Here is a 25,826-nt window from a genome sequence, read left to right as displayed (position 1 = left end):
AAAACGAAGAGTATACAGTGCACGCGGAGGTTCATCGATCGAGCGCAGGAGCTACACTTACTGGAACGAAAAGATGCTGCTATCATCAACACGAGAATGCCATACCCGGGGTCAGTCATACTGCGAAGCATAATCGCGCAGCTGTCGGTTGATCTCAAGCGATTGTACGGAAAAGGCTGCAAGGAACTCCATAAAAAGGTAAATGTGAGAAGGAAAGAGTAAGGGATGCCGGAGTGGCGATGTTGGACATAGACAATGAATGACTGAGAGTGAAGGTATTCTGTGGCGAAATGGGGAGAAAGAAAGAGAGAAAAAAGAGAGGGGGAACAACATATGTACATGTACATACAAGGGACACAAGGTTCAAGGTTACAAGGTTCTATTCCGCTAACTCGAACCTTACACACGGCAACTTTAAAACAGCTCAAGAAACAACTGGTCAAAGGGCTCTTGCCGGCTGGGACATGCATTGACATTCGTGGCGACGTCTCTGCGGTCGAGAACTTTTACCGTCTGAACCCGCTGACCAAGAACCCTCGGAAGTTAATGGCGTGTACGCCTTCCGCGCAGCCGTTCGTCGCGTTCACGGAACTGGAATTGATTTCAATCTTTTGGAAGAGCGACACACTCAAGGCGAAGCTGCAGAGTCTTCATGGAGCCAAGGACTATCGTCCTGCGTTGTCTGACATGTCGTACTGGCTGGCCAACCAAGCACCAGGCTACCTCCTCACGACACTCATCACCGACGTAGGACTGGGTCATAAAAAGCGTCGCATGCCCGGAATCAGCAAATCATTCAACAACCTCGCGACACCTTCACTTGCAGAGATCAAAGAGCACCTGAGAATCATTCAGAACGAGGATTTCGACCCCCGCACTTATAAGGAACGCGGTTACGTTATTCGCGGATCTATTCGGACCGATGGCTTTCGTCTCCAGTTAACGGCATTCAAGCTGAAGGAGCTTCTCTCGGTTCGGTACAGGCGGCATCCCACGGACATATTGCCTTCTCGGATTACGTCCACTGTGGGTGGAGTCGACTACTACCTAACTGAGGTTCGGAACGTTGTCAAGACGAAGCAGGATGTCGCAGTTCTTTGGGACTGTGAACCAGAGAAAATCAAGATATTAGGTCTCGATCTTGGTCAAGCGTTTGTGGTTGGAGCGAGCGCTCTATTGCCTGAGAAGACCTTAGATGACATGAAAAAATCCGTCAGCCTCGAAAATGGAAAGCCACGCAACGACAGTTATAATCCAGAGCAAGCATGTGTTACAGGAGCGAGTATGCCGAGATCCAAGGAGAGCTTCCATCAACAGAACAGTGCCGTCGGTACCGAACAACCTGACAATGACAATGACACCGAGGCTTCCGCCCGCAGCTCCCAGGTCTTTTACAATCTAGCTGTAAAGCAGAAGGCCGTATACCAACCAACATTCAAGTTTCGACGTTGGTTAGAAGAACGCAAACGGTCGATCCCGCTAGGCGCAGCAAAATCTATCAGCAACATCGAAAGCGAGCTACCAGCCCTTCGCGGAAAGGATGCCAGCGTTGAAAAGTACGTTGCGGGATTAGCAGGCGTCAAGGAGCAGCTCGACGAGTTCTACAACAAAAGCGCCACATTCAAAAAGCACCAGTGGGATGCCAGAAAAGCTAGAGAGGCAGAATTCGACATCATCGCAGATCGCCTGCTCAATATGGTTGGAGGATCGCTTGGTAGACAGCGAGATGAAGAGGACAAGGTTGTAATCGGCATTGGTCTAGGCAAGTTTTCATCCACGGGACGACTTTCCTCGTTACATGAGTCCTTCCAGTCGTACTTTGTTCAAAGGGTTAGTGCTTCATTGCAAGACATTCGATTTCTTTTTTTTTTTTTTTTTAAAAAAAAAAAAAAAAAAAAAAAAAAAAAGCTACTGATGACGCTAATGAGGCGCCTTACGTTCTGTGTCCGTTAGGCAAGGGCGCTCGGGTATATTGTCGTGGGCGTCAATGAGTACTACACGTCAAAGAAGTGTCCGATGTGCGAGGAGTTTGTCGGCCAGGTTCAAATACGTCGGCTGTATTGCAAGACTTGCAAGACATACATGCACCGCGATATCATGGCGGGCCACAATATTTGCAACGTTATTCAAGGGCACTTGCTTCAGCAACAGAGGCCACTCTATCTTCAGCCTGTAGATGAGAATGGTAGATATCCTTGGATGGAAGCTACACAGACAGTAACCGATAGCGCGAGCACCAGTAGCAGCAGCATCAATAGTAACAGTAGCACTAGCAGCATCAATGGTAACAGTAGCACTAGCAGCACCAATAGCACCAGTAGTACTAGCAGCACCAGTAGTACTAGCAGCACCAGCGCCAGCAAGGGCAGTGTGGCCCGAAAGAGGACAGCATCAACCGCGGCTGCAGAACAAGAAGGAGCTCCAAGGCGCAAGCGTGCGGCCAATGCGGCATCAGGGCAGGAATCGGCAACTAGCCAGGCCCCAGGAAGTGCCTAAACCCCATCTCAACCATAAATGTGTTCGCAAGCACATTTAAAAATGATCGGTAGGTGTAATTTATATCCTAAAGCTGCATAATTCTGTTATTGCACGCCGAAATTCTTTTACTGCATGTATTTGCTTATGCTCACCAAAAAAATTCTATGGCGTCGCCTTTTGCTGGCGTAGTTGGTGCGTTTTTAATGCTCCAACGGAGACCATGTCCCACTGCGCTACTGCTGCTACTGCTACTGCCCCCAGCTTCTATGTGTGGTCTTGCATCTAGCATCTAAGGGTAGTGTCCATCCTTATCTACTGGCTGAAGACAGAGCAGTCGCTATTGACGGAGTAACTGGCCACGTATCGCTTTGCAGATGTTGTGTCCTGCCATAATATCGCGGCACATGGTAGTACCGCAATTCAAGCAGTGTAGCCTGCGGATCTCGACCTGTCCGACAAATTGCTCGCAGGTTGGACACTTCTTGGACGTGTGTATTCGTTCACTCCAACCACGATGTATCCAAGTGACCTAGCCTTGTGAGCGTTAATAAAAAAGCATCAATGATATCAGTACAATATTCACAGCATCCAAACATGATACAGATCTGCATACTTGCTTGGTGATGCGTTACCTTTTGAACAGAGTAGGACCGGAAGGACTCGTGCAATGAGGAAAGCCTAGTCTTTGTTGAGAACTCGCCTAGGCCGACTCTGATCACAACCTTGTTGGTCCCATCCCTTTTTTTGTTCGTCATGCGTCCCAAGCCAAACGTACCTGCCAGAGAGCTATCGGTTAGTACATAGAGCACCTTTCAACCACCGACATCGATGAGACAGACAGAACCCTGCTCCACAAACGCTGCTCCCACGTTCCCAAGGATGATGCCAGTAACAACGATTCCGATAAATCTGCTCAAGAACTCCAAGAGTTTGATATGCACGACGACAAGATTGACATGAGAAATGAACAAATGGGCATCCTATTATCGCTTCTCGTGTGCATCTACAACTCCGAACTTCCCTCCAATTCGGGGTCGGTGCCCCATGTCCTTCGGTTCATCGAGAAAGCCAAGGACTTCTCGCTAGCCATAACCAAGGACGAGGCAAATATGCCATATCCAGGATCCGCTATTTTGAGATCTACTGCCCAACAGCTTTCGGTCGAGTTAAGGAATCATTACAGTAATGGCTCTAAAGATCTTTGTGAGAAGGTACCGGCATGTAGCTTCATTCGGCGCTATCGTCTGCATACAGGCCAAATTGTATCAAGGAAGACCTTGCTGACATTGCCCATCCTTTTCAAAATAGGTCAAAGCACGCAAGGGAAAAGGTCCTTTGCCTGCATATGCACTAAACAGCATCGATCATGGCATTTCAGCAATCAAGAACTTTATTCTCCTAGACAGGGTCTGCACGAGTGGTCGAAGGTTGGCTCTGCTAACCTCCTTTGAAGACATTTTCATATCTTTTTCGAAGTCGGATCTGATCAAGATCTTTTGGCAAGACGTGGTCTTGCGAAAGCTACTTCAAGACTATGCCAAGCCTGATTTCCCAATCACCGAAAACATCACGCAGGCGGACGTGTCGTATTGGCTCTCGGAAAAAGCACCTGGACTATCAAGCTGGTCACCGACATTGGAGGACACACACCAGAGTAACAGAAAACGCTGAAAGACTATAAGGCGAGAATGTTTGTAATGCCTTTGGACAAGATGAGACAGCATATTGGAGCCATTCAAGACGACAGCTTCGAACCCAGCTCGTACAAGGAACGTGGCTATGCTCTACGTGGCTCACTTCGAACGGATGGGTTTCGACTCTAACGGTTAGCATTCAAGCTGAACGAACCCAATGCGATCAAGTACAGACGACTTCCCGAGGCCAAGTTACCTTCTCGTACCACTTCTACTCTCGGCGGCACGGACTATTTCTTGACCGAGATCAGGAATGTCGTGAAGACTAAGCAGGCAGATCAAGATTTTAGGTTTGGATCTAGGACAAGCATTCGTGATAGGAGCGAGTGCCTTGTTGCCCAGTCGTGAGAGGCCCAAGCTGGACGAAGGAACAGGGACGAACATTGCCACCAAGGAATCATCTAGAGAGATAAAGGCCCCCAAGTTTTTCAATGTTGCTGTCAACCAGAAAGCGGTGTATCAGCCTACACGACACTGGATAGAACAAAGGAATGACAAAGCAATCTACGACTCGACATCTATCAGCAGCATCGAGAGCAACTTGTCCCCCTACGCGGCTCTGGATCAAGCATCAAAGACTACGCCGACAAGCTCAAGGATGTGGAGGCACATCTCGATTCCTTCTACAACAGCAACATGGTCCTCAAGAAACACAAGAAGGGCGCGAGACGAAGAGTACAGGCAGATTGCCAGCCGTCTTCTCAAGCTGGTTGGCGGATCAATTGGCGCCAAGAGAGAAGACAGTAACAAGGTTGTGATCGGCGTGGATCTCGAGAAGTTTTCTACAAAGACCAAACTGTCTTCCTTGCGCGAGTCGTTCCAATCGTACTTGTCCAGAAAGTAAGTGGCCGATGATGTTCCTTAGCGACCCTGTAATTGCTCTCTCTTGCGAGATATCACGACTAATCTCGCCTCTCTCTCCAATTTGTTTCTGCCTCTCTCTAGGCTAGACCGCTTGGTTACATTGTTGTAGGTATAAATGAGTATTACACCTCGAAAAAGTGTCCGAGATGTGAGGATTTCGTTGGTCAGGTCGATATCCACCGGCTTTATTGTTCAACGTGCAAGATACTCATGCATCGCGATATCATGGCCGGCCACAACATCAGCAATGTGTCACAGACACAATGCAGTCCGTGGCCATCTGATAAGCCAGCAGCGGCCTCTGTACCTCCAGCCCAAAGATGTCGATGGGAACTACCCGTGGATGCAATATCCAAGTCCTCGTTCGGTGGGCAGCAGCAACACAGGCCATGGGAGTCGTGTTGGACATGGTGGGATCAAACGACAAGCACCGTCAGAGTGGATGGACACAAGATAATTCAGGACGAGTAGTTGTAGCGTGCGGTTCGTCACTTCGGTGACGTAGTTTTTGCGCCCATTGCTCTTGAATCCTTCTCTCCTTTCTTCTCTGCTTCCCCCACGTCCTCTTTGTTACTTCTTCCTTCAGTCAATCCGCCTGGTAAGCATCTTAAAGTTTCTTTAAATATTCTTCATCTGGGAGATTTGAATGTCAAATTCAGCGCTCTTTAGCTGATGGGTGTCCGGTGGTAGGGTGAGCCAACACAATCATGGGTGTTGCCTCTTGGACCTCCCGCTGCGCGTACTTATAAGGAGACCCATCACTCCCTTCTTCGAAGGGAACGGCTACTGTGGCGCTGTTGGTGGCGAGGCTGCATTGACGCCCCTCCGACTACATGGCATAGTCCATGGATTCACTTTTGAGGGTGCCATCCATTCTCTTCTCTTTCCTATTTTTCGTGATTTGTCTGTGGTCCTGTATGTGTCAAATTCAGTGCTCTTTAGCTGATGGGTGTCCGGTGGTAGGGTGAGCCAACACAATCATGGGTGTTGCCTCTTGGACCTCCCGCTGCGCGTACTTATAAGGAGACCCATCACTCCCTTCTTCGAAGGGAACGGCTACTGTGGCGCTGTTGGTGGCGAGGCTGCATTGACGCCCCTCCGACTACATGGCATAGTCCATGGATTCACTTTTGAGGGTGCCACACAGTACCAGACTCCAGTCAAGTTCTTTTTGGTCGTTCATGTATATATCGTTTTCGCAGTTGTGCCATGCTTTTATACCTTGAGTTATTAAACGAACTGACCATGTCGTTTTTTATCATGACGGGCGAGATCGATTGATCTCTCCACGCTACAACTCTAGAAACACATCTATTCACCTATATTCAACTAGTCATGGACATCACTGACCGAATACAGTATCTGAAAGAGTGTCGCCATAAGGAGCCTGAACAACTCTGGCGCGGATTCTCGGACAAATTTCGACTGACTGTACCATCCAGCTGGTTCGACGCAATTGCGAGAAGTCTGGACTCTTTACAGGAGGATTCGGAATACACAACCTGGGCAAGAGAAATGAAGGAGATGCTTCTATCAAAGCGCTGCCAGGATTGGAGAGCACAGTACCTGCAACCAAGACGGTCTCGACTTCAGGGGATCCTCCAACGGTCAACAGCACAGGAGTCAGCAGGCGCTATATTTAATGCTCAGAGCATGATTAGGCAGGCGCGCCATGTGCTTAGCAGCAGCGTACAAGCTGAACTCGGAGGCTTAAGTACGATCGATGCTCCTTTGATTACATCAGAAACAATTGAAAGTGGACAGACAGCAAAAAGTAAAGAATATTCAATCTAGAATGCAGACAATGATAATGCATGGGTCTTTGTCGTTTTTCTAGCTGTGTTGATTCGTGTCAAAGGTCTTACCGGCTCTTTATCTTGTGGCAATAGACGAGCCATCGCCATCACGAGCTATGGCGAATGAAATGAACAAGGATGCTCAAGGTAACGCAGCCGACTGATGCGGAGATGCCCGTTGTGGTCATTAAACCTAATCGTCATGCAATATTATCTGTAGACCTCGCGACGGACATCGACATCCACGACCGGGTTCACCCGTTTTACGAGGTGTTTCAGGCGCTTTATGACATTGTATGTATGCCAGTATGCAACCATTATAATATCTTTATCATAACCTTGTTCATGCAATCCCTGCATGAATGTGCTCAAGTTCAGACTGAAGATGTTATATTATATTCGATAGGCGCATAATCGGCCGTTTGTGATGCCTGTGGAGCCTACTATGCAGAGCCGGCTACAGCAACGTCTGTTCCGGTTTGCAGTCAAGCACCTCTCAGCTTTCAGTAACTTGCCGAAACTCAAGCAGAAGGACGTTTAGTAAGAGCTCTCCTGCCTCGACTATCCGATGTCTCACTGTGCGGTATTATTTTGGCTTCTAACACTGTCCCTCTCACCCTCGTTCATTTATGCCATTGTATGACTCTTTGAAGTGTTGCGGCCTCGTCCATTGTTCATCTTCACATGGAGGACGCAACACAGGTGATTGGAGAAGATCTACCGGAGCTCATCAACAGGACAAGGGATTCCACGCTCAGCAACCCTCCACAATTCCTCATTGACATTCTCGCAAAACTGAAGGAAGATGCTCGCAAAGAGGATGGAAGTCTCGATGTTCAAAGATTTTGCCTGTTGGTTGACAAGGAAATTGGGTGTATGGCCATGAAGGAGCTCGACGGCACTCAAGTGGATGACAACGCGCGCATGATATTCGAGATTCTACGTGTAGTGTAAGTTTTATAATATGAAAATTGCGGGGACATTTTGAGAACTGCTAATCATGAGAAAATGTTATGTATGATGTAGGGTGCCTCTATGTCAAGAGGACGCCATTTCACGACCTAATGACACGGAACAAAAGTCTCAGAGCGTATGGCAGCGGATCCTTGAGATATTGTTCGCCAGGACTAGGATCTCGATCGTAATGTAAGTAGGGCAGTATTATTTTCACTCAGTTCATCTCATCCATCTCCCTGCCAGTTCGTTTTAACACCGGCTTTGTTTATTGATTCTATTAACCAGCGGAGAGACAGGGTTGGAAACAAGCAAGGCAGAGCGAATAGTGAATGAGACTGCCCACGCAGCCACCTTGATGAACACACCGGTGACCCCGCGAAAAGTGGATTGTAAGCTAGTCGCCTCCGTTGTCAAGGCAAAGAAATGGGAGTTCAAGCCCATTTCAAATTTCGAGATGAAATCTCAACAAGCAGGTTGCCAGCAGGTCGAAATCCAGGCCCGCAAGAACATGCGTCTCAACCACTCTATTTCCAAGAAGATCCCATCAACCAAGCTTTACTTTCTTGACATGCACGGTATTTTTCGAGCATTTGGACTCGCAAATCATGATCATTTTCCTTCTGTAGCTCTTACTCTAACGGATTTGTCGATTGTTTACATGCATCGTATAGGATATTCAGCACAACTGTATTGTCTCTGGGAGTATGAATCGGTTCATGTTTGCGGGAAGGTGCTCGAGGAAGAATTAGCGATCCCAACGAGCGAGGCGGAGCTCGAGTGGTTCATGGACGGCAGATGCATAGCAGCGCTGCTATCGCTGAGGGTAAGTCAGATTTTGTGCATATTACTCTTACTGCGCTGCTACTCAAGGCGCCGTTGTTGGTATTCATTCTTGAATCCGGCTTTTGTATTAATCGTTGCTTCTCAGACTTATTTTCAGAAAGTCGCACAGCGGGTGCAGCAGGACTATGCTCGACCATCAAAGACTATTGAGACCCCCCGAACGCCTCCACTTTGCCCTGCCACAACCAACCACACCTTTTACACACCCAAAAGGGTTCGATCGAATTCTTTGTCCACAGCTCCAAATAAAAAATCGTGAACGACATCGCCCGGTTTCTTTAAAGCGTATTCCAGCCCGCGTTCACATTCCTGAAATGCCGTTTCATCTTCAGCTTTCTCGCTCTCCTCTGTGCTTACTGCTGCTCAGCTCTCATTGCTTGTAGTTGGAGACGGGGTTGCGGTGAAAGCAGGTTTTCAAGAGGGAGTCCGAAATAGTCTTCGAGATCGTTTTCAATACCGATCGGTTCTCATGGCTCTTGAGGAAGTACAGGTTCCCTGTCGTAGTTGATTTCGATGCCTCTGTAGATCCTTGATGCCAGGTACATGTGCTTGCAGGACAACCCATGCTGGACGTAATCAGGATACGTACAAGGAAGAAGGGCTCTGTCCATATTCACAATGATGGAGTACTCTGCATTGGGTCGAATGAAAGACTTGACTAAGAACTGTTGCTCCACACACGATATTTATTAATCAACTCTAAATTAAGTTTCAGAGGCAATAAATTTATATGGTAATAAAGTTCACTGGACTCGGCTGAATATGCGAGTTCCAGGATCATGTATGGCATATGAGGCAGAGTGAGTTGTACTGCAGAGATTTTGAATCGCGTTTTTTTTTTGGTGTGATATCCTCCGATGAAGATCATCTGATCAGATGCGCGAGATCATCCGACGTCCCATGGACCAATGAGATGAAGTTGAGGATGGAGATGGAGGGAGGATTCGAGAATGAAGAATAACGGGTGAGTTGATTCCTCTTTCCCCTTATTTCTTTTCTCACTTCATTCTCCTCCATCATATCCACAACTTCCATTGCTCTTTCGCATTCACAAACGTCGTATCATTTTGCTATCATGTCTCCCCTCCGCTCGAACACCAACCCAAGCCGCATGGCCGTTGCCATATGTAGGACTTCTCGCATTGTGAATTCGCCAAGTCCACAACTCGTGGCATCCGCGTCGACGGCAGAACCAGAGGAGGCATTGCCGTTGGAGGAGGTGTCTCTCACACAGGTAGCGGAGAAAGAGTTGTCTCCGACTTTCCCTTTAGATTTGACAGTATGCCGCCGCGCAAAGCGTGCATCATCACCAGGGACGCAGTCCGTCGAGGGAAGTGCAGAGCATTGGTCAGAGGATGAGAATGAGACGTACAAGGATTACAAGAGTCGACTCGTCGCAGCTAAACTAGAAATCGAGAGGCTTCGTACTGCCTTGATGCATGAGCAGGATCGAAATCCATTCATTGGACGTCTTTCTGCGCCGCAGTTTTGCAAGGATAAAGGCACTCAGGTGGATAGAGAGACAAAGGAGCAAGGGGCTCAAGTTGAAGTGGAGGAGGACGATAACAGAATGGAGCAACGTCCTCGTAAGCGGCGTAGAATGGCCAGGACTACGATAATAATCCAAAATATCCAAAATATTCAGACTTTCAACATGTAAAGCTGAATGGAAATAAAGTATTCTAGCCATTCTATTTGTCGCAGAACCATTGGAATGTAATGCTCATTGTATGTGTCTTGTGCCTGCCTTTTTTTTTATTTTATATATATATGCGTTTATTTATCTCTTGTGCAGCAAGATATTTGTTATGAACGTGTACTTTGAGATCGTTTGCGCCGCGTGGATGACCGGCCAGAGGTGCCTGTTGCCGTGTCATTGTATGTTCGCTTATTTGATTTTTGTTGCGCGGCATGATGCTCAGCCCAGTAATCACTGATGCATCGTCGTTCAATAAAATGATCTTCAGGTTCCCATGTATTTTCATCGGAAGAATAGCCCTTCCATTTGTATTAGGCGTGATCGTACTAGCCCTGTGGTCAACGATTTTTTCCACTTCATAGGTGTCAGTGTCTTCAAAGTCGTCCAGCACTAGCTTGAGCTGAGACGGGGCATAGTGACGTCCTAACAAGGCTCCTGTACCATCTTTGAGAATATATGAGCCATGTGAAGTGCATCGCACCACTGTATAGGTCTTTTATATCGTGGAGTGAGTTTGCCTCCTTTAATTTTATCAAGGATCATTACTTTTGGTCCATCTGGAAATCCATTATCCAGCACTGTTGCATTGAATCGTTCGAGCATTTTTTGCTGCTTCGCCGTAGATTTCTTTCCGATGGCGGAAACACGATGTCGGTCATATATTTTAGACGTTCAAGCAGTTCTTCTTCGCTCAGGATTCTGCCTTCTTCGTTGGTGTAGTTATTAAAACCATTTGCTTTGCGCGCGAAGAATAGCGAGAATGGAAATGAATTGTGCAGACTAACCGTTTGCGTATTTGCAGACAATTGTACAAAGGGAACATGTCGATCCCAATAACGATGATTCCCTTTAACTTCTTTACGAATCGTATTGCATGTTGTTTTGACATGACTTTCTACAACTCCATTTCCACTTGGATGGTATGGTGTTACCATACGATGATCTATATACATCTGCGTGGTCATGATGCGAGTGAGTTCACTGACAAACTCTTTTCCGTTATCCGATTGTAACACGCGAGGGACGCCAATATCAGTAAAGCGTTTGAACAAGGTCTTGCTACAGTGTACGAGGATTTATCAGGCAAGGCATTCAACAGAACAAACCGAGTACACACATCGACTATAATTAACAAATGGACATTCTTGTCTTCGGACTCTTCAAAAGGGCCTGCAGTGTCAATCGCAATGTGTTCATCAGATAAGTGTGCATGGATTGCCTTCATAAGATGATACCCTTTACGAGTAATGTCCATCCTCTAGCATTCTCGGCAGCGCTTTACGAAATTTAAACAATCATTGGTCAGATGGGACCAAGTTTTCCTTTGCTGAAGGATTGAATCCGCCATAACATTTATACCAAGGTGACCCATGGCATGCGCTTTATACATAGCTTCGTTTCTTCTTTTTCGGGCACTACCGCTCTTTCTGTTTCCTCATTTTGAAGGATGTACACGTACGCAAAAGTTCTTTTCTGCTCTTCTGTATGGAGTGATTGCTGCTTCTTCATCGGGAATAGGCGCGACAATGCGTCAGGAAGAATATTAAAGAATTCCCGGCCGATAGTGGACAGTAAATGAATAACTCAAAATGGTATCTTGCCATGCTGCCATCATGGAATTAAAATTCTGTTGAGAATGCAGGAACATTAAGGCACGGTGGTCCGTGTACGAATCAAAATGTCTTCCCCACAAATAGTAATGGAATTTGTTCAGAGCAAACACAATTGCAAGTAATTCTTTCTTTGTGGCGCTGTATTTACGTTCTCTTTCTTGCAAAGAGCGAGCTACGAAGGAGACATAGTTAATGTTTTTTGGGTGCTCCTTTCCGCGTGGTAATTGGTACAGTACAGCACCGATACCAATATCTGAAACATCTGTTGCAACATAGAATGGTTTGCTAAAGTCAAGGAATGCCAAGATTGGTGCATTCGTCAACATATTTTTTAGAGTATTGAATGATTGCATTTGTGCCTGATTCAGAATGAATGGTTCGGTTCGACTACGAAGCGCACCTAGCGGTGCTGCGATGTCACTGAACAAGGGAATATACTCTCGGAAGAGATTGAATGTGCCAAGGTATGACTGAATCTGTTTTGCTGTTGTTGGGGGCTCCCATTCATTGATATTTGCCGTGCAGTCCGATGATAAAGCCCAGCAGCGAGATTTGTGTGCTGATGAAGTTACATTTCTCGTGATTGATTATTAACTTGTTTTATTGGGCAGCTTGCACACGCTCAGTATGTTCTTCTCGATTCTTTGAGAACATCAATGAAATTACAGACGAAGGGAAGATCATCAAGGGTCCGAGACATCTCCCTCTGAAAGAGACTGGACAATGGCTTCAGTCCAAAAGGTGCTTTTTTAAACATGTACTGCTTGCCATTGTGCATAAATGTGGTCAGTGCTTGATCCTCTTCATGAATTGGGAGATGATGATGCATCTTAGAGAGATCAGTTGTAGTAAAGATTGTATACCCGCCAAGACGAGTAATAATATCATTGATTAACGGTAACGGATAATTGTCATCCGGCAGATGCTCATTCAGCGGTCTGGGACCAAGACAGACTCGCCACAACGTCTTCTTACCACGCTCATATTTTTTTGGCAGCAAGTGTTAGCGTAATATTGTGCACATTGCCAACTGGCGCAAGCGTGATAACTTCATCGCGTAGCCATTTTTGAATAGTGTCTTCGAAGATGTTCATCTGCTTTTCTGCAAACGGTCTGGACCTTCTGAATAGTACAGTGCCCTCAGGAACAGGCAGATATACCTTGATTTCTGGTATAGGGCAGAAGCTCGTTTTTGGTATTTGAGCATTTTGCTTCAGATACTCAGCAATTTGTCCGGGAAACTTATGTTTTGCAGTCGGAAATGCTTTTGCCTTTTCCTCTGGAAGCTGTTCACCAGGAATTAATGAAGGTTCGGTATCTTCCCCAGGCTCAGAGAGTTGCATCGCATCGTCGCCAGGGTTGGCGAAACCTGAAATGCTGAAACCGAATTGATGGAAGAGATCCATTCCTATGATGAACGGGTACGATTGATTGATGACCTCTGTCGCATATTTCACCAGAGTTCACTGTATATTTAGTTTAACAAGTGTACCTCCAGCTCACTATTACATTTAATACAAATAAATACCTAATCGGTGTGGTGTGTGGAACCACATCTCTTTCTCACTTAATTCTGAACCCCAAAATATCTCAACCTCCATAGGTGCTGACACAATTCGAGTACCATACTGCAACTCGATATTCTCAGTCTACAAGCGCGATGACACCCTCAACAGGATTAGCAAAGCTTCATATTTATCACCCTCAAAAGCGACAATGTCAATGATTCTTCTGTCCGATTGGTCCTTGTTAACACTCGATTTGGCTAATTCGATTATACCATCGGCGATTTTAGTCAACGATGAGATTCGAATTTGATGGTTTAGACATTCGTAGTCCTCAGTTGCGATTATCATTCGTATTATTTCATGGATATCATTGACATTGTAGAGTGCGGCAGTACGTCAGAGTTGACTATAGGCTGCGCTAAAACAGGATTCATTGCGATGCGTGGTTGTTTGTCAAAAATGACCGCGCTGCGCCGAAGCGTTAGTCTGATCGCGTAGCACATGATTGTTCACTCACGCCCATTTTTCAGCGCAGGCTCTTCTTTTGTCGCGTTAAATTTTGTGCCATTCTTTTTATGGGAGGGTTTTTTCGTTTGCTGCCTAGATTCACATTGTTTGTCTCCGAATTAATTGAGATATATTGGTTATTATATTTATTTTTTATTTTGCTTTTTACACTGCACCATCTTCTCCACTTTTCACTTTCGTCCTTGGTTAGGCTTGTAGGAACCTGAGTCATTCAAGGTAATAGAAGAGAAAAGCTCGTTAGATTGACTACTCATTTTAACAATCGAAATTGCTCTGACAATATGGTTGTCATCATTCGTTGTACTCTTACCAGACAGTGGAGACATATGTCTGTCTCCGCGGCATTCGGCCTCGATGTGGCCTCGTCGGCCGCACTTGAAGCACTGCTTATGACCTGCAGTCTCGTGGGTTGTGTTCATTCCACAGTGCTTGCAGTCAAACAACTGGCTTGTTCGGTTATTGGAGCCGCGGAACATCTCCTTTGGCTCGTGTTTCTTGCTTGCCGGGGAGAACCGGTTTGCTCCCTTGTTGTGCTTGTTGCGTGAGGCGCCCGTCGAGGTATCGACAGGGTTACCGTTAGCGTCCCTGTTGACGTGTGCATGCGGTCCGACCAAACCACTAAGAACTCTTGTAAAATCGTTGATAGAGGTGAAATCGGCCGAGGCTCCCTTCTCAACATGAAGGCGAGTGACCATGTTATTAAGAGCATCAGGAGACATGGTGGCACTCAACAATGTGAGCACCATTTCATTATCGTCCTTGACACCATAAATGCGAATGTCTCGAGCAATACGCATTGCGAACTGGCGATAGGATTCTCTATTTTCTCGTCCAGTTATCAACAGTTGTTTTATCTGCTCAATGCGCTCTTGTTCGGTTAATGCAATCTTAAGGAAGATCGCTTCGCACTCATCCCAGGTCAGCTTCGACTTCGATCTCTTTGCAAACTCTTCTTTGAGGGCTTGACTGTGGAAGGGGCTCACGGTGAGGTGCGACAAGTAGCGGCTGCATTGGTCCTCAAACATGTCATCTCCCACGCACGCGCAGACAGTGTGCTTCACTTGGTCCAGGAACGCCCGAGGATCACCGCCGTTTTTAAATCGCGGCATACTCTTTGTCACCTTCAGCGATTCTTCGAGAGCCAACGCTTCATTAAGCGAAGCCCTGTCTTCAATGGACTCAATGAGTAGGCGGATTCGCTTTTCGAGCGCATTCAGCTCGCGGATGACCTCTTCATGGGCTTGCTCTTTTTCTACCACATCATCGCCATCCGCCGAGAGGGCAAGATAGCGGCTAATGTCGGCTTTTTTTTCTTTCAGCGACCGTCGGTGCTCGTTCATTTGAGCCAAGATTTCTTGATCCGTCGGTGTCGCCTCAGGAGCATTGCCCGATGACTGACCCTCAATAGCGATGTCCATCTGCTGGGCGTCGAGGGGCAGGTTGTTGATACCGTCGCTGTTCATTTTTTTTTTGGGTGTGTGTGTGTGTGTGTGTGTGTGTGTGTGTGTGTGTGTGTGTGTGTGTGTGTGTGTGTGTGTGTGTGTGTATGTGTGTGTGGATAGTATCTTCACTGAAAAAAATGAGCGAGAAAGAGATGCGGCTCCACCCGCCGCATCTACACTATTATTAATCAACTCTAAATTGACTTTCAGAGGTAATAAATTTATAAGGCAATAAAGTATATGCAACAGTCTCTGGAGCATTATGAGGTTCACTATGAGGGGTCTAAGTCTACTCTTCAATTTTGCTTCGTGTAATTCACGTCCAGTTGATATTCGGGCCGCCAAGTTAAGCATAACGCATGGGAGGAGTAAGGAGTAGTGTGATGTTTTATGTATTTCAGTGTGAGTCAAGGAGACAAAAGAGCGTTGTTGTTTATTATGCTCCCGGTAGGGGTTTTTATAGCCCCGACCTGGGGCTTGGAGTATTAGATAGCTTAATAGTCTCATGAATAAAAACGGAAGTGGCCTACATATGAAGGTTCACTCCCAGTACAGTCCCAATTTGGGGTCTGGACGGAACAAGTAGTATGAAAACAGCGTGTATGTCGAAATATCAGACGACGGGAATATCATAACATGAAGCACATTCGTTTACCATTTATATAGACCAACTCTTGAATGTAAATATTTTTATCAGTTTCAACAGCTGCTCTTCACAGTGAAGTCTAACTCGTTCGCCTTACTTAGCGGGCAAGCAATGATCTGAAGTGCTCGCCGGTGGCGCTGCTTGGTACTGTTGTAAGAGGCAGTAACTGAGAGGCGTCGCACATCCAAAAGGGCCTCCAACCTGAATAATTTGGATGCGAAGAGTAAGGAGATCGAGGAAATCAATAGTAAAAGTAGCAAGGACAATCCAAAGGTAGATAGAAGTTCATTGGAGAGTTAAATAAACACGTAGAAAGTGTAGAATGAAGTGAGTTGTGGAGCGCTTTATACTAGAGGATGGCGAATACTAGATAAATACAGAATAAGACTCGGACAAGGCCTTCCATCCATCTATGTAAAATGGATCTACATCCGAAGTTGTCTATAAGTGTCTACAAGTTTGACAAGGGACATCGGGGACAAAGAGAGCAGGGTCCACAAAGAGATGCTTTGTCGTTAACACTATTCCCCTAAAATGGCACATGCTGAGGGTGGCACTTTTAGGAACATGGTCATTCAGGTTCGCCAACAACATCTATAAAAGTCTCTCGCCCCAACTCTTCCCTGTCCTCACATCCTCGTCTGTCATCTTCATCCTACTTCCATGTTTGCTTTTTATCTCATTATCCGCTCTGCTTACAATGGCGGCATCATATCCCGTAATCCTACTGTACCCCACATTTAACATTCGTCCCGCATTCATTTTAAAGTCCGGCCAAGTTAGGCACAGCACTTTTGTTAAAGCTCATTTGTGAGTATTGGTCTCGTAAGGTCCGCTACACCTTGTCGTCTTCCCACACTCCTTTGCTCACCTTAACCCATTCACTACTACACTGTCCTTAGTGGCATTGTCTCCCCCTTGGAACAGCTAAGTTTCTTTCAATACGCCACCTTCCCGCTCCTGCGAGCCTCGTAAGCTCAAAGTTGTGTCGCCTCGGTGTTTCGTCGGTGGAGTAAATGGACCAACTGATGCGTATCACTCTATTAATCTCGGACCATTGTCACTTGTAAACTTGTCTTTATTTGTGTCAGCGATCCACTCGATTAAAATGGGGATGGACGGAGCCTTTAGTATTTAACCGATATGGTCATTGAAGGAGGTCAACCGACATGAAAATCATCAATTCTCACATCCATGCCGATGTGATGTCGCTGCACTACGGGTACATCGTATCAGCCCAGGCGTCGATTCTCTACGATTCCTACAGATAGAGAGTGCCCGAGCTCAAAACCGAGCAGCTGTTGCTATCGCTCAGCTGAACCTGGGGGCCACTGATGCGGTGGTCCATGGCCTTTACTGTAAACTCCCCGAGACGTTTAATCACAGCACACAGTAGAGATGTCTGTTCGGCCTTTTCTGAGGACGTCGAGCATAGCACGGTAGGTTTTATGAGATGTGTTTGTTGTCTTTCGATAGAGTTGGCGCGAGTGAATACATTTCCCTGCCAGTTTCGTCCTCGTCAGTCTCGCTGCAGACACGTCTACAGGAAAATTGCAATCATTTTCACTGTCATGTAACGCAAGTGGCGCGTCGTGTCCATACATTTTTCTTTTTTCGGCTATCCAACAGTTGAGCAGCCCAGATAGAAATGGCAGCTTATATGATGGATGGAGCTAATTGCATACATCTCTTTAAATAAAGCAATGTATTCAATCCTAGGATGAGGACATGTAGTTCTATAAACAGCTTTCTGTTTCCGACTCTAATCATACCATGAACATTGTCAATCTCAAATGTCTAGTCATTTGCGTTATTGCTGGGGGAGGGGGAAGAGGATGAGGCATCTCTATCCTTTTTTTACATTGGTCACGGTTGCAGTAGATGTGGGACTATCTTGATTTCGCTACGCCAAATATTCCTGCGAGTCGAAATTGAGAGGCTCCTTGTCCAGGAACTACCGGCAGATAAGGCAGAGATTTATGTTACATACCAGATGCAGGAACTGGCACAATTGTCTACAATTCTGATGCTGCGCGATGGCAAGGTGGTTTGATCAGGGTAATTTTCAGCAGTTAAGAACAAAGACAGCAGAGGTCTATTTACTAATCACTAGGCTTAGAAACGACACCAACAACAACGCATTTACAGAAGCAGGCGACCAGGGGCCGCCGGTGAAGTAGAGCGCCCGCCAAAAGAAGATATCGTTGGTGCCGATGCTTTCCTCGTCGAGGAAGCATTACTCTTGTCTAATGCACCTCGTTCAGTTCGTCAAAGCAGCATTCGCAGCGCAACCAGTGTTCGAACATGGCACTGACTTTCAATCGCTTCAGCACTTCAATGGAGTGTTGCAGGATTGATGGACACCAGAACACCGCTACCATGTCGGAGGAGCGAATGAGGTGAGGCGGCATCAGCAAAAGCGTGGCCCAATGATGGTCGCAGCAGTGCTTGGGCAACAAATTTAGGCTGTAAACAAAGAGAGGTCCAATTACATCAAGAATCAAATGCATGGGCCACATACGCGAGGAGCGCACAGACAGTCAAGGTTTAGACCACCCTGACTAGGCCATAGTGACTAGGAGGGCCAAAGACGGCGATGGGACCCATTCCTTGCTCTCCACAGAACACCTTGGTATGGAGAGCGACAGGGCTGCTGTTGTCCATTGCCACCTGCCGCGATCCTCATTGCTGATGACTCTGATCCTGGGATCGGTGGTTTATTTTTTGTGATTACACAAAGCTGTACTGCAGAAGAGGCTGCAGGGTGTCAACGCTGCGGCTCTATTAGGTCCCCGCGAGTGTTGCTACTTGTAGCATTCTCCTTTGGCGCATTTGGTAATGTGCGTTACAGGGCTTGTGCCAGTCTGTCACCCGCAGTGGCTGCAGTGGGTGATATTCCTTTATTTGGTCCTGGCACAGGACCATTCAACTATGGGTCGTAAATCAGCTATTGATGGGGTCCATCCAGCAACGAGTGTCCCAAAGTGGATAGTTTGGTCCGAGCAGATCAGGATCGCTTTGAGCTGTCTTCAGCAGCCACTGCCTACAAGCGTGCTGCTGTGAAAGAGCACCATTGTCTTCACTATTCGTGTCCACGTTCTTTGTCCTCGCTCTTCTTCCCTGCTGTTACTATTACTTATTCTTGTCTCGTTTTGGGAGCAGCATCGTCCACTAGTGTTGCTGCGATCGATGCTGTTACCGATGCTGCTGTCGGCGCTGGGTGTGTTTCTGCATGCGCTTCCGCAGGAGTATCTGGACGAGTGCAAAAAAGACTAGAATAAAAGTAAAATAAAGAGTGAAATGAATAGAATGGATAAATCAAACAGAATAAAATGAAGCAATATAACATAAAATGAGGTAAGATAAAGTATAACGGAATAAAATGAAGCAGTATAAAATAAAATGAAGTACAACAGAATAAAATGAAGCAGAATGAAATGAACTAAAATAAAACAGGAACAGCCATTGTCTGCTCCAACAACTGCCTTGTGCGACCGATAACATGCTCGCTTTGTGCTGAAGGCGTTGCCAGCGATAGAACTGGGGACAGAGTGCAGCTCTTTGAGGACGCTTGATACACTTGCAACAACAGCAACAACAGCAGCAACAGCAGCAGCAGCAGCAACAGCAGTGGCAACAGCAGCAGCAGTAGCAGCAGCAGTAGCAGTAGTAGCACATCGAAGTGTCTACGCTGGTTTCCATCCAAGTTGACTCTCCCTTCTTGGTGGCAAGTGAGACACTCTGATGATCGGCTGCAGACCTCTTGTGGTGTCACGCGAGCTCATGCAACGGATACGCGTAACAGTACGTCAATACATGGACGTCGTAATGCACAATGCATAACGTACAATGCACAATGTACAATGCACAATGCGAGCATATCCTATTATCGCTTAAAGTACTGCAGCTCACTGCTGTGATGTATTGTCTAGCTGGCGGTGGTGTCTATAGCAGACTAGTGAGCCGAATATAGGCCTGGAAGAGGTGCACGAAGCGATGGTTGTGTAGGAATCAATAGTTTGGTCCGGACCCAACCCTGACGCGATGAGTTGCCGTCAGGGACCACTACGCTCTTACATATTGGGGCGAAGAGGTAGCCTTGCTGGTTTATGTCTCGCATGGTCTATGTCTCGTATGGTCATCGACAGCACTGGCCGCTCCATCTTTTTCAGGCTAGTTGGTTCATTCAGTACCAGTTTCATGCTTGCTTCGAGGATGTTCCCTTCTGTGTCCATGCTTGCTATTGTCCTAAATCTCCTCTCTGTCTCGGCTTCTTTCATCCAAAGAGCAGCAGATAACCGTTGCGTTACGCGGTTGTTCGGTGGTGTTCTATGCGCAGCAGATAGCACCGACGACGGATTCTATCCTTCGATGAGAGATGAAGGGGTATAGATGCTCCCAACTATTCCCCTCCTCTTTTTTTTTTTTTTTTTTTTTTCTTTTTAACCCCTCCTCTTTTCTCTTCTCTCTTTTCTCTTCTCTCTTCCCTCTTCTCTCTTTTCTCTTCACTCTTCTCTATTCACTCCTCTTCACTCTTCACTCTTCACTTTTCTCTCTTCACTCTTTACTCTTCTCTTCCTCATCCTCCCCTCCTTAGGTCTCCAAGGCTCCAAGTTTCCAAGGTTCCAAGGTAAGCTCTTCTCCCCTCTACTCCTTTCACTTTTCACCTTCTCTGCTCTTGATGTCCCCATATGTTTTCTCTCTTTCAGTTACAGCCCGTATCTTTTTTGCTTTGTCTCCTTTTATCTTGCTCTTGTTCGTTGTCTCTAATCCACTATCTACCTCTCTCTCTGTCCCTCTCTCTGTCACTTTCTTTGTCCCTTTCCCTGTCCCTCTCTCTATCCAACTCTCTGTCCACATCGCTGTCCACCTCTCTGTCCATCTGTTTCTCTCTCTCTCTCTCTTGTTTTCTCTGTCTGCTTCTTTCGCTGTCGCTACCATTCCCAGCCCTTTTGCCCGAAAAATGATCTTTCAAGGCACAAGGGCTTGCGGCGATGGATCGACGCTTAGGCGTCTCTCGCTGTAAGTATGCGGCGGTTAATCGATGCTTTACGCGTCTCCCGCTGTAGGTATGCGGCGGTTGATCGATGCTTAGGCGTCTCCCGCTGTAAGTATGCGGCGGCTGATCGATGCTTAGGCGTCTCCCGCTGCCGGTAAGGCTTCCAGGTAAGTGAACTGTTGTGCTTGTCTTCCAGCTGTCTCTCCCATTTTGGTAAAAACAAGTCGTGTGACCATACATTTCCTTTTTCAATCCTTCTCTTTATCTCTTATTTCCTACAGCTAAGCCAAGCAAACAAGTCCACCAGGGCTTGCGAGAATATCGTAATAAAGGTAATAAAACAAGAGAAGCCGCTCCGGGGCCGATCTTTTTTTCCCTTTGTGGTTTTTTTTGGGGTACCATGGCTTGCAACCTGCCCGCGGTGTATCCTGCACAGTCTTTACTCTTCCGAGTAAGACTGACCGATGGCAAGCCAACCTTTTCTCTCTTTTTTTACATTTATAAAAAAAAAAGCAAAAATAAAAAGACAAAGACTTATTATCTGCTCTAAAAACTGACTTATGCAATCGATGGCATGCTCGTGTTGTATTGAAAGTGTTGAAGTATGCAAGTACTAACGATAGAAGCGTAGTTAGGATTCCATGGATACAGCACCTTATCAAGAAGTCTTTGAGGCATGCTGCTTGTTGTCAGACTTGGCGGCGTTGCTTGGTGGCGACGCGATCGAGATTGGCGAGTGCGGCATCAAGCTTTTGGGTGGCCAGAGGGCAAATATTTCACTGGCGCGTGCTATCTATGTTCGTGCGGATATTTATATGTTTGACGATACTCTTTCGACAGTCGATGCACATGTAGAAAAAGGCGATCTTTGCAAGGCGATCATGTCCAAGGAACTACTGGCAGACAAGGCGAAGATCTTTGTCACACATCGGATTCAGTACCTGGTACAGTCGACTACGATTCTCTTGCTGTGCGATGGCAAGGCGGTTAGAGCAAGACAGCTTCCAGGAGCTAAGGCAAAGACAGCAGAGGTCTATCAACTGGTCACTGGGCATGGAAGCGACAGCAGCAATAACACATTGTTGATACCGATGCTTTTCTCGTCAAAGAAGCACCAGCCTTGCTCGATACGTCTCGTTCAGCTCAGACACAGTGCCGACATCAGTCGCTTTAGTGCTTCAATGGAGTGTTTTCAGGATCGATGGGTGCCAGAACGTCACTATCATGTCGGAGGAGCAAATGAGGCAAGGCAGTATCAGCAGGAGCGTCTACTTTGCATATGCAAACTCATGCTTCTATCGCTCGATCATTGCTTGCATCCTGCCCGTGGTCTTATTCTAGATCGACTTCTCCATGGCGGACTCACTGGGACAGCGACAATGGCGCAGGAAGGGGTATCAAGGATTCACTTTTTTTATACCGACATTCATGCGGAATTGGGCTTCATGTATTCACTGTTGACGATCTTTCAGTCGATTATAATCCAGACCCATTGTTGTATCAGTTTATCGCGTATGTTGCACCAGAGGGTACTGCATAGTGTTATACGCTCGCCAATGGTGCTCCTTGATACCTCTTCCATGGGATATATCCTCAGCCGTTCCAGCAAAGGTCAATCAGCGGTTGATAGGGTCTTTCCGCGCTCTTTTGCTGTGTACTCAAGGGCAGTCTGCTAGGCCCCTTCGGCTTTGGTGCTGGTCTCTGTGTTGACGTTCAGCCTCACCATTCTCATCCTTCCTTTTACCTTCATATATTTCTTGCTACATTGGTACTTCTTGACAACGTTCCGCAATATCTGCAGGCTGAATTCTATTACTCGATCGCCGTCTTTGCACTTTTCCGGGAAATACTCGGTAGAATCAGCACCATCCTCGTTTACCGCCGACAGGACAGGCTCATCAAGAGCAAAAAGCATCGTCTGGGCTAGAATTTGAGTACATTCTATTTCGGCCCCGCGTTCCATTCTTGAAACTCTGGGCTCCATCAATTTTTTTTTTTTTTTTTTTTTTTTTTTTTTTGTGGATCTACATTCTTACCCATCGTATCACTGGCCGAAACATCGCTGTGGGTCCAGGTCTTGTGGGCCTGTCGTTGAAATATGTACTCATTATCACACAAGCTCCAAACTGGATGGTCCGCCAGCACACCGAGCTCGAGTCCGATATCGTGGCCGTTGAGCGTCTTCAGGAATACGTCGATTTCAAGCCTGAAGTCTCAGAGATCAATCCCGACAACCGTCCACTCCAGGAATGGCCAACTCAGGGACGCGTCGAGTTCATCGACTACGAGACCAGACATCGCCCAGGATTCGATCTTGTTCTCCGCGGCGTCAACTGCTCGATCAATCCTCACGAGAAGATCGGTATCTGCAGCCGAACAGGAGCAGGCAAGTCCTGCTTGACCCTGTCGCTCTTCCGCATCATCGAGGCCGCCAAGGGACAGGTCCTTGTTGACGGCATCGATATCTCGACCCTGGGGTTGTACGATACCTGCCCTAGGTTCTCGATTATCTCTCAGGACATAGTCTTGTTTGCAAGCACCATCCGGTTCAATTTGGATCCCTTGGGGATAAGGCCCGACGTCGAGTTGTGGCAGACACTCGAGGACTCGTATCTCAAGGACTATATCTCGGCCATGGAAGGAGGACTCAATGTGATGGTGCTTGATGGAGACGACAATTTCTCGATAGGTCAAAGGCAGCTGATCTGCCTTGCACGGGCGCTTCTCTGCAAGACCAGTCTGCTGGTCCTGAACGAGGCGACGGCGGCGATTGATCTGGAGACAGACGCGCTGGTGCAGGTGATTATTCGGCAAATGTTCCACGAGTGCACGATCCTGACGATCGCGCATCGGATCGACACGGTGATGGGTAGTGACAGGATCATGGTGCTGGACCAGGGAAGGGTGGCGGAGCTTGACACGCCGGCGGCATTGCTAGCAGACCAGAGCCCGATCTTTTAATCTCTCGCCAGGTAGTCTGGGAACGCGTAGAATAGCGTAGCAATAGGGATATACGACATCCATAAAGCGGCGTTGTTTATGTCCATAGCCCAGATGTGTGCCCAGATGTGCCCAGATTTATTTCCACACGTCCGCTCAGACATCCGCTCAGATGCCTAGGTGTCCCCAGCTAGACTTTCAGTTGCCTGATCGGCCATCAGCCGTGCCGCTACCCTTCTCCAAGCCGGATACCAACAAGACCAGCGCCTTTGGTATGTCACGCGCAGTGGACATCATTATACCGCTGTCGAGCGCCTTCTGTCTGTGGACGACACCCGGAGCTGATTGCATGCGTGCCGGCGTTGGGGCCTGCTTTGCCTCTAGCACGGGACCCAGTCTCAAATGGGGACATCCGATCATCTGGCGACTCCATATCCGAGAACATGCTACCCCGGTTAAGGATCCCTTTTTGCCTGCTTTCCTCAAGCGCTGTCCAGGACTCACGGACGTGACGCTTCTGGCTATCCCTGAGACTCGTGCAAGGGACCTAGTACGGCTACTCACGTTCCACTGCTCCAAGGTTGACTTAGTACAGCCCAGCAATGGTTTGGATGGGTGCTAAGGGTGCGGTGTGGAGTCAGCTTGTTTCGCAGAGATTGATCCTGCTACATAGGCGCCAGCAGCTGTGGAAGTATGTGTTCGCGATGGAGGTATGTGTTCGCTATGAAGAAATATGTTCGCCATGACTAGGAGTCGAACCCGGACGGAGCGAAGAGCCGTGCACGGGTATAAGAATCAGCGTGAATTCTTTGGTTTACACCAATCATAGTGATTCATGTGTCGAGGGGGTCAACACCATGTCTTCTCGGCTAAGAGGGTTCTAGGTTATGTATTGAAAATGTTAATGCGAAAGACCTGGTGCCCCTTGACACATCTTTTGACTTTTCCTTCCATGTGCTATATTTCCCTTTTTTTTTTTCTTTTGTTCTCATTTCTTTTTTTCTTTTTGGCACCCATTGTGACACAGTGGTGCCGGAAACCAGCTGTGAGGAGGCGCCTAGCAGCAGCGGATGTTCCGTGTATTGTATTTTAGCTTGGCGACTGAGGCAGCTATGCGTGGTCATCTGAGCCTTAGAAGAGAGAAGTAGGAGCTGCACAGCGCTAAAGCCGGATTGGCACACCTGAGCTCAAATCAATCGACTGCCGCCGATGTAAGGTGCTGGCCGAGACGGCAACAAGTCGAGCCCTTACTGGGAGCCCATCCCCTGCAGCTAGACATACCATCAGGAGCAAAGCTATTATCTCTCTTAGATGTATAATTTCACCGGAGATTTAAATGAACACATAGAAAGTGCAGAGTGAAATGAGTTGTGGAGTACATTATACTAAAGGAAGGCAAATACCAGATAACTACAGAGTAAGGTCCGGGCAAAAACTCTATCTATCTATGCAAAATTGATCCACATCTGAAGCGGTCTATAGGTGTCTACAAGTCCGACAAGTAACGCCGGCGACAAAGGGACCAGGGTCCACAAAGAGAGCCATGGACGCTGGGACACTGATTGTCAGCCAGTACTTTGTCGTTACCACTATTCCCCTAAAAAGGTACATGCTGAGGATGGCACTCTTCAGGAGCATAGTCGCTCAGACTCACCAACAACATCTATAAAAGTCTTTCGCCCCGCGCTCTTTCCTGTCCTCACATTCCCGTCTGTCGTCTTCATCCTACTTCCCTATTTAATCTTTGCCTCATTATCCGTCCTGCCTACAACGGCGGTATCATATCCCGTAATCCTATTGTACTCCACATTTAACATTC

At 47.1% G+C, this 25,826-nt stretch overlaps 7 protein-coding genes across 7 annotated transcripts; 6 read left to right on the top strand and 1 right to left on the bottom strand.

The window, feature by feature from the left end:
• The first annotated feature begins 2,271 nt into the window (after positions 1 to 2,271).
• On the top strand, positions 2,272 to 2,770 carry BC939DRAFT_455946 (uncharacterized protein). The gene is given in 3 exon segments (XM_051556267.1): positions 2,272 to 2,298; positions 2,317 to 2,545; positions 2,668 to 2,770. The coding sequence occupies 2 exon segments, from the start codon at positions 2,282 to 2,284 to the stop codon at positions 2,534 to 2,536; spliced, it is 237 nt and encodes a 78-aa protein (XP_051410854.1). The 5' UTR covers positions 2,272 to 2,281; the 3' UTR covers positions 2,537 to 2,545; positions 2,668 to 2,770.
• A 681-nt stretch (positions 2,771 to 3,451) lies between these two features.
• BC939DRAFT_209286 (uncharacterized protein) lies at positions 3,452 to 4,460 on the top strand. The gene is made up of 2 exons (XM_051550684.1): positions 3,452 to 3,689; positions 3,787 to 4,460. The coding sequence occupies exons 1-2, from the start codon at positions 3,588 to 3,590 to the stop codon at positions 4,147 to 4,149; spliced, it is 465 nt and encodes a 154-aa protein (XP_051410853.1). The 5' UTR covers positions 3,452 to 3,587; the 3' UTR covers positions 4,150 to 4,460.
• Positions 4,461 to 6,371: 1,911 nt separating this feature from the next.
• BC939DRAFT_478397 (uncharacterized protein) lies at positions 6,372 to 6,959 on the top strand (the record flags this gene model as incomplete). The annotated part of the gene is made up of 2 exons (XM_051558764.1): positions 6,372 to 6,810; positions 6,874 to 6,959. 2 exons carry the CDS (start codon positions 6,372 to 6,374, stop codon positions 6,957 to 6,959), a joined length of 525 nt encoding a protein of 174 aa, XP_051410852.1.
• Positions 6,960 to 7,704: 745 nt separating this feature from the next.
• Positions 7,705 to 9,091, top strand: BC939DRAFT_209217 (uncharacterized protein). Its single transcript, XM_051550683.1, has 3 exons — positions 7,705 to 7,978; positions 8,075 to 8,612; positions 8,718 to 9,091. Exons 2-3 carry the CDS (start codon positions 8,145 to 8,147, stop codon positions 8,889 to 8,891), a joined length of 642 nt encoding a protein of 213 aa, XP_051410851.1. The 5' UTR covers positions 7,705 to 7,978; positions 8,075 to 8,144; the 3' UTR covers positions 8,892 to 9,091.
• Positions 9,092 to 9,402: 311 nt separating this feature from the next.
• On the top strand, positions 9,403 to 10,320 carry BC939DRAFT_455930 (uncharacterized protein). Its single transcript, XM_051556266.1, has one exon. The coding sequence runs from the start codon at positions 9,708 to 9,710 to the stop codon at positions 10,290 to 10,292; it is 585 nt and encodes a 194-aa protein (XP_051410850.1). The 5' UTR covers positions 9,403 to 9,707; the 3' UTR covers positions 10,293 to 10,320.
• A 3,774-nt stretch (positions 10,321 to 14,094) lies between these two features.
• Positions 14,095 to 15,475, bottom strand: BC939DRAFT_455928 (uncharacterized protein). Its single transcript, XM_051556265.1, has 2 exons — positions 14,291 to 15,475; positions 14,095 to 14,182 (listed from the first exon to the last, which is right to left on the bottom strand). The coding sequence occupies exons 1-2, from the start codon at positions 15,441 to 15,443 to the stop codon at positions 14,151 to 14,153; spliced, it is 1,185 nt and encodes a 394-aa protein (XP_051410849.1). The 5' UTR covers positions 15,444 to 15,475; the 3' UTR covers positions 14,095 to 14,150.
• A 7,619-nt stretch (positions 15,476 to 23,094) lies between these two features.
• BC939DRAFT_487310 (multidrug resistance-associated protein 1-like protein) lies at positions 23,095 to 24,028 on the top strand (the record flags this gene model as incomplete). Its single annotated transcript, XM_051559349.1, has 1 exon — positions 23,095 to 24,028. Exon 1 carries the CDS (start codon positions 23,198 to 23,200, stop codon positions 24,026 to 24,028), a length of 831 nt encoding a protein of 276 aa, XP_051410848.1. The 5' UTR covers positions 23,095 to 23,197.
• Positions 24,029 to 25,826: the final 1,798 nt, after the last annotated feature.

The sequence above is a fragment of the Gamsiella multidivaricata genome (assembly GCF_025024155.1).
Source record: "Gamsiella multidivaricata strain RSA 2152 chromosome Unknown BC939scaffold_45, whole genome shotgun sequence".
Classification (NCBI taxonomy): domain Eukaryota; kingdom Fungi; phylum Mortierellomycota; class Mortierellomycetes; order Mortierellales; family Mortierellaceae; genus Gamsiella; species Gamsiella multidivaricata.
This window is presented reverse-complemented; position numbering and strand designations above follow the sequence as displayed.

Excerpts from the sequence above, each read along its gene's own strand:
- BC939DRAFT_209217 (XM_051550683.1), top strand. The coding sequence starts at position 8,145 with ATGAACACACCGGTGACCCCGCGAAAAGTGGATTGTAAGCTAGTCGCC. Across the intron at positions 8,613-8,717 it reads CAGCGCTGCTATCGCTGAGG|ACTTATTTTCAGAAAGTCGC; the intron begins GTAAGTCAGATT and ends GTTGCTTCTCAG.
- BC939DRAFT_209286 (XM_051550684.1), top strand. The coding sequence starts at position 3,588 with ATGCCATATCCAGGATCCGCTATTTTGAGATCTACTGCCCAACAGCTT. Across the intron at positions 3,690-3,786 it reads CTAAAGATCTTTGTGAGAAG|GTCAAAGCACGCAAGGGAAA; the intron begins GTACCGGCATGT and ends TTTTCAAAATAG.
- BC939DRAFT_455930 (XM_051556266.1), top strand. The coding sequence starts at position 9,708 with ATGTCTCCCCTCCGCTCGAACACCAACCCAAGCCGCATGGCCGTTGCC.
- BC939DRAFT_455928 (XM_051556265.1), bottom strand. The coding sequence starts at position 15,443 with ATGAACAGCGACGGTATCAACAACCTGCCCCTCGACGCCCAGCAGATG. Across the intron at positions 14,183-14,290 it reads ACATATGTCTCCACTGTCTG|GTTCCTACAAGCCTAACCAA; the intron begins GTAAGAGTACAA and ends TGAATGACTCAG.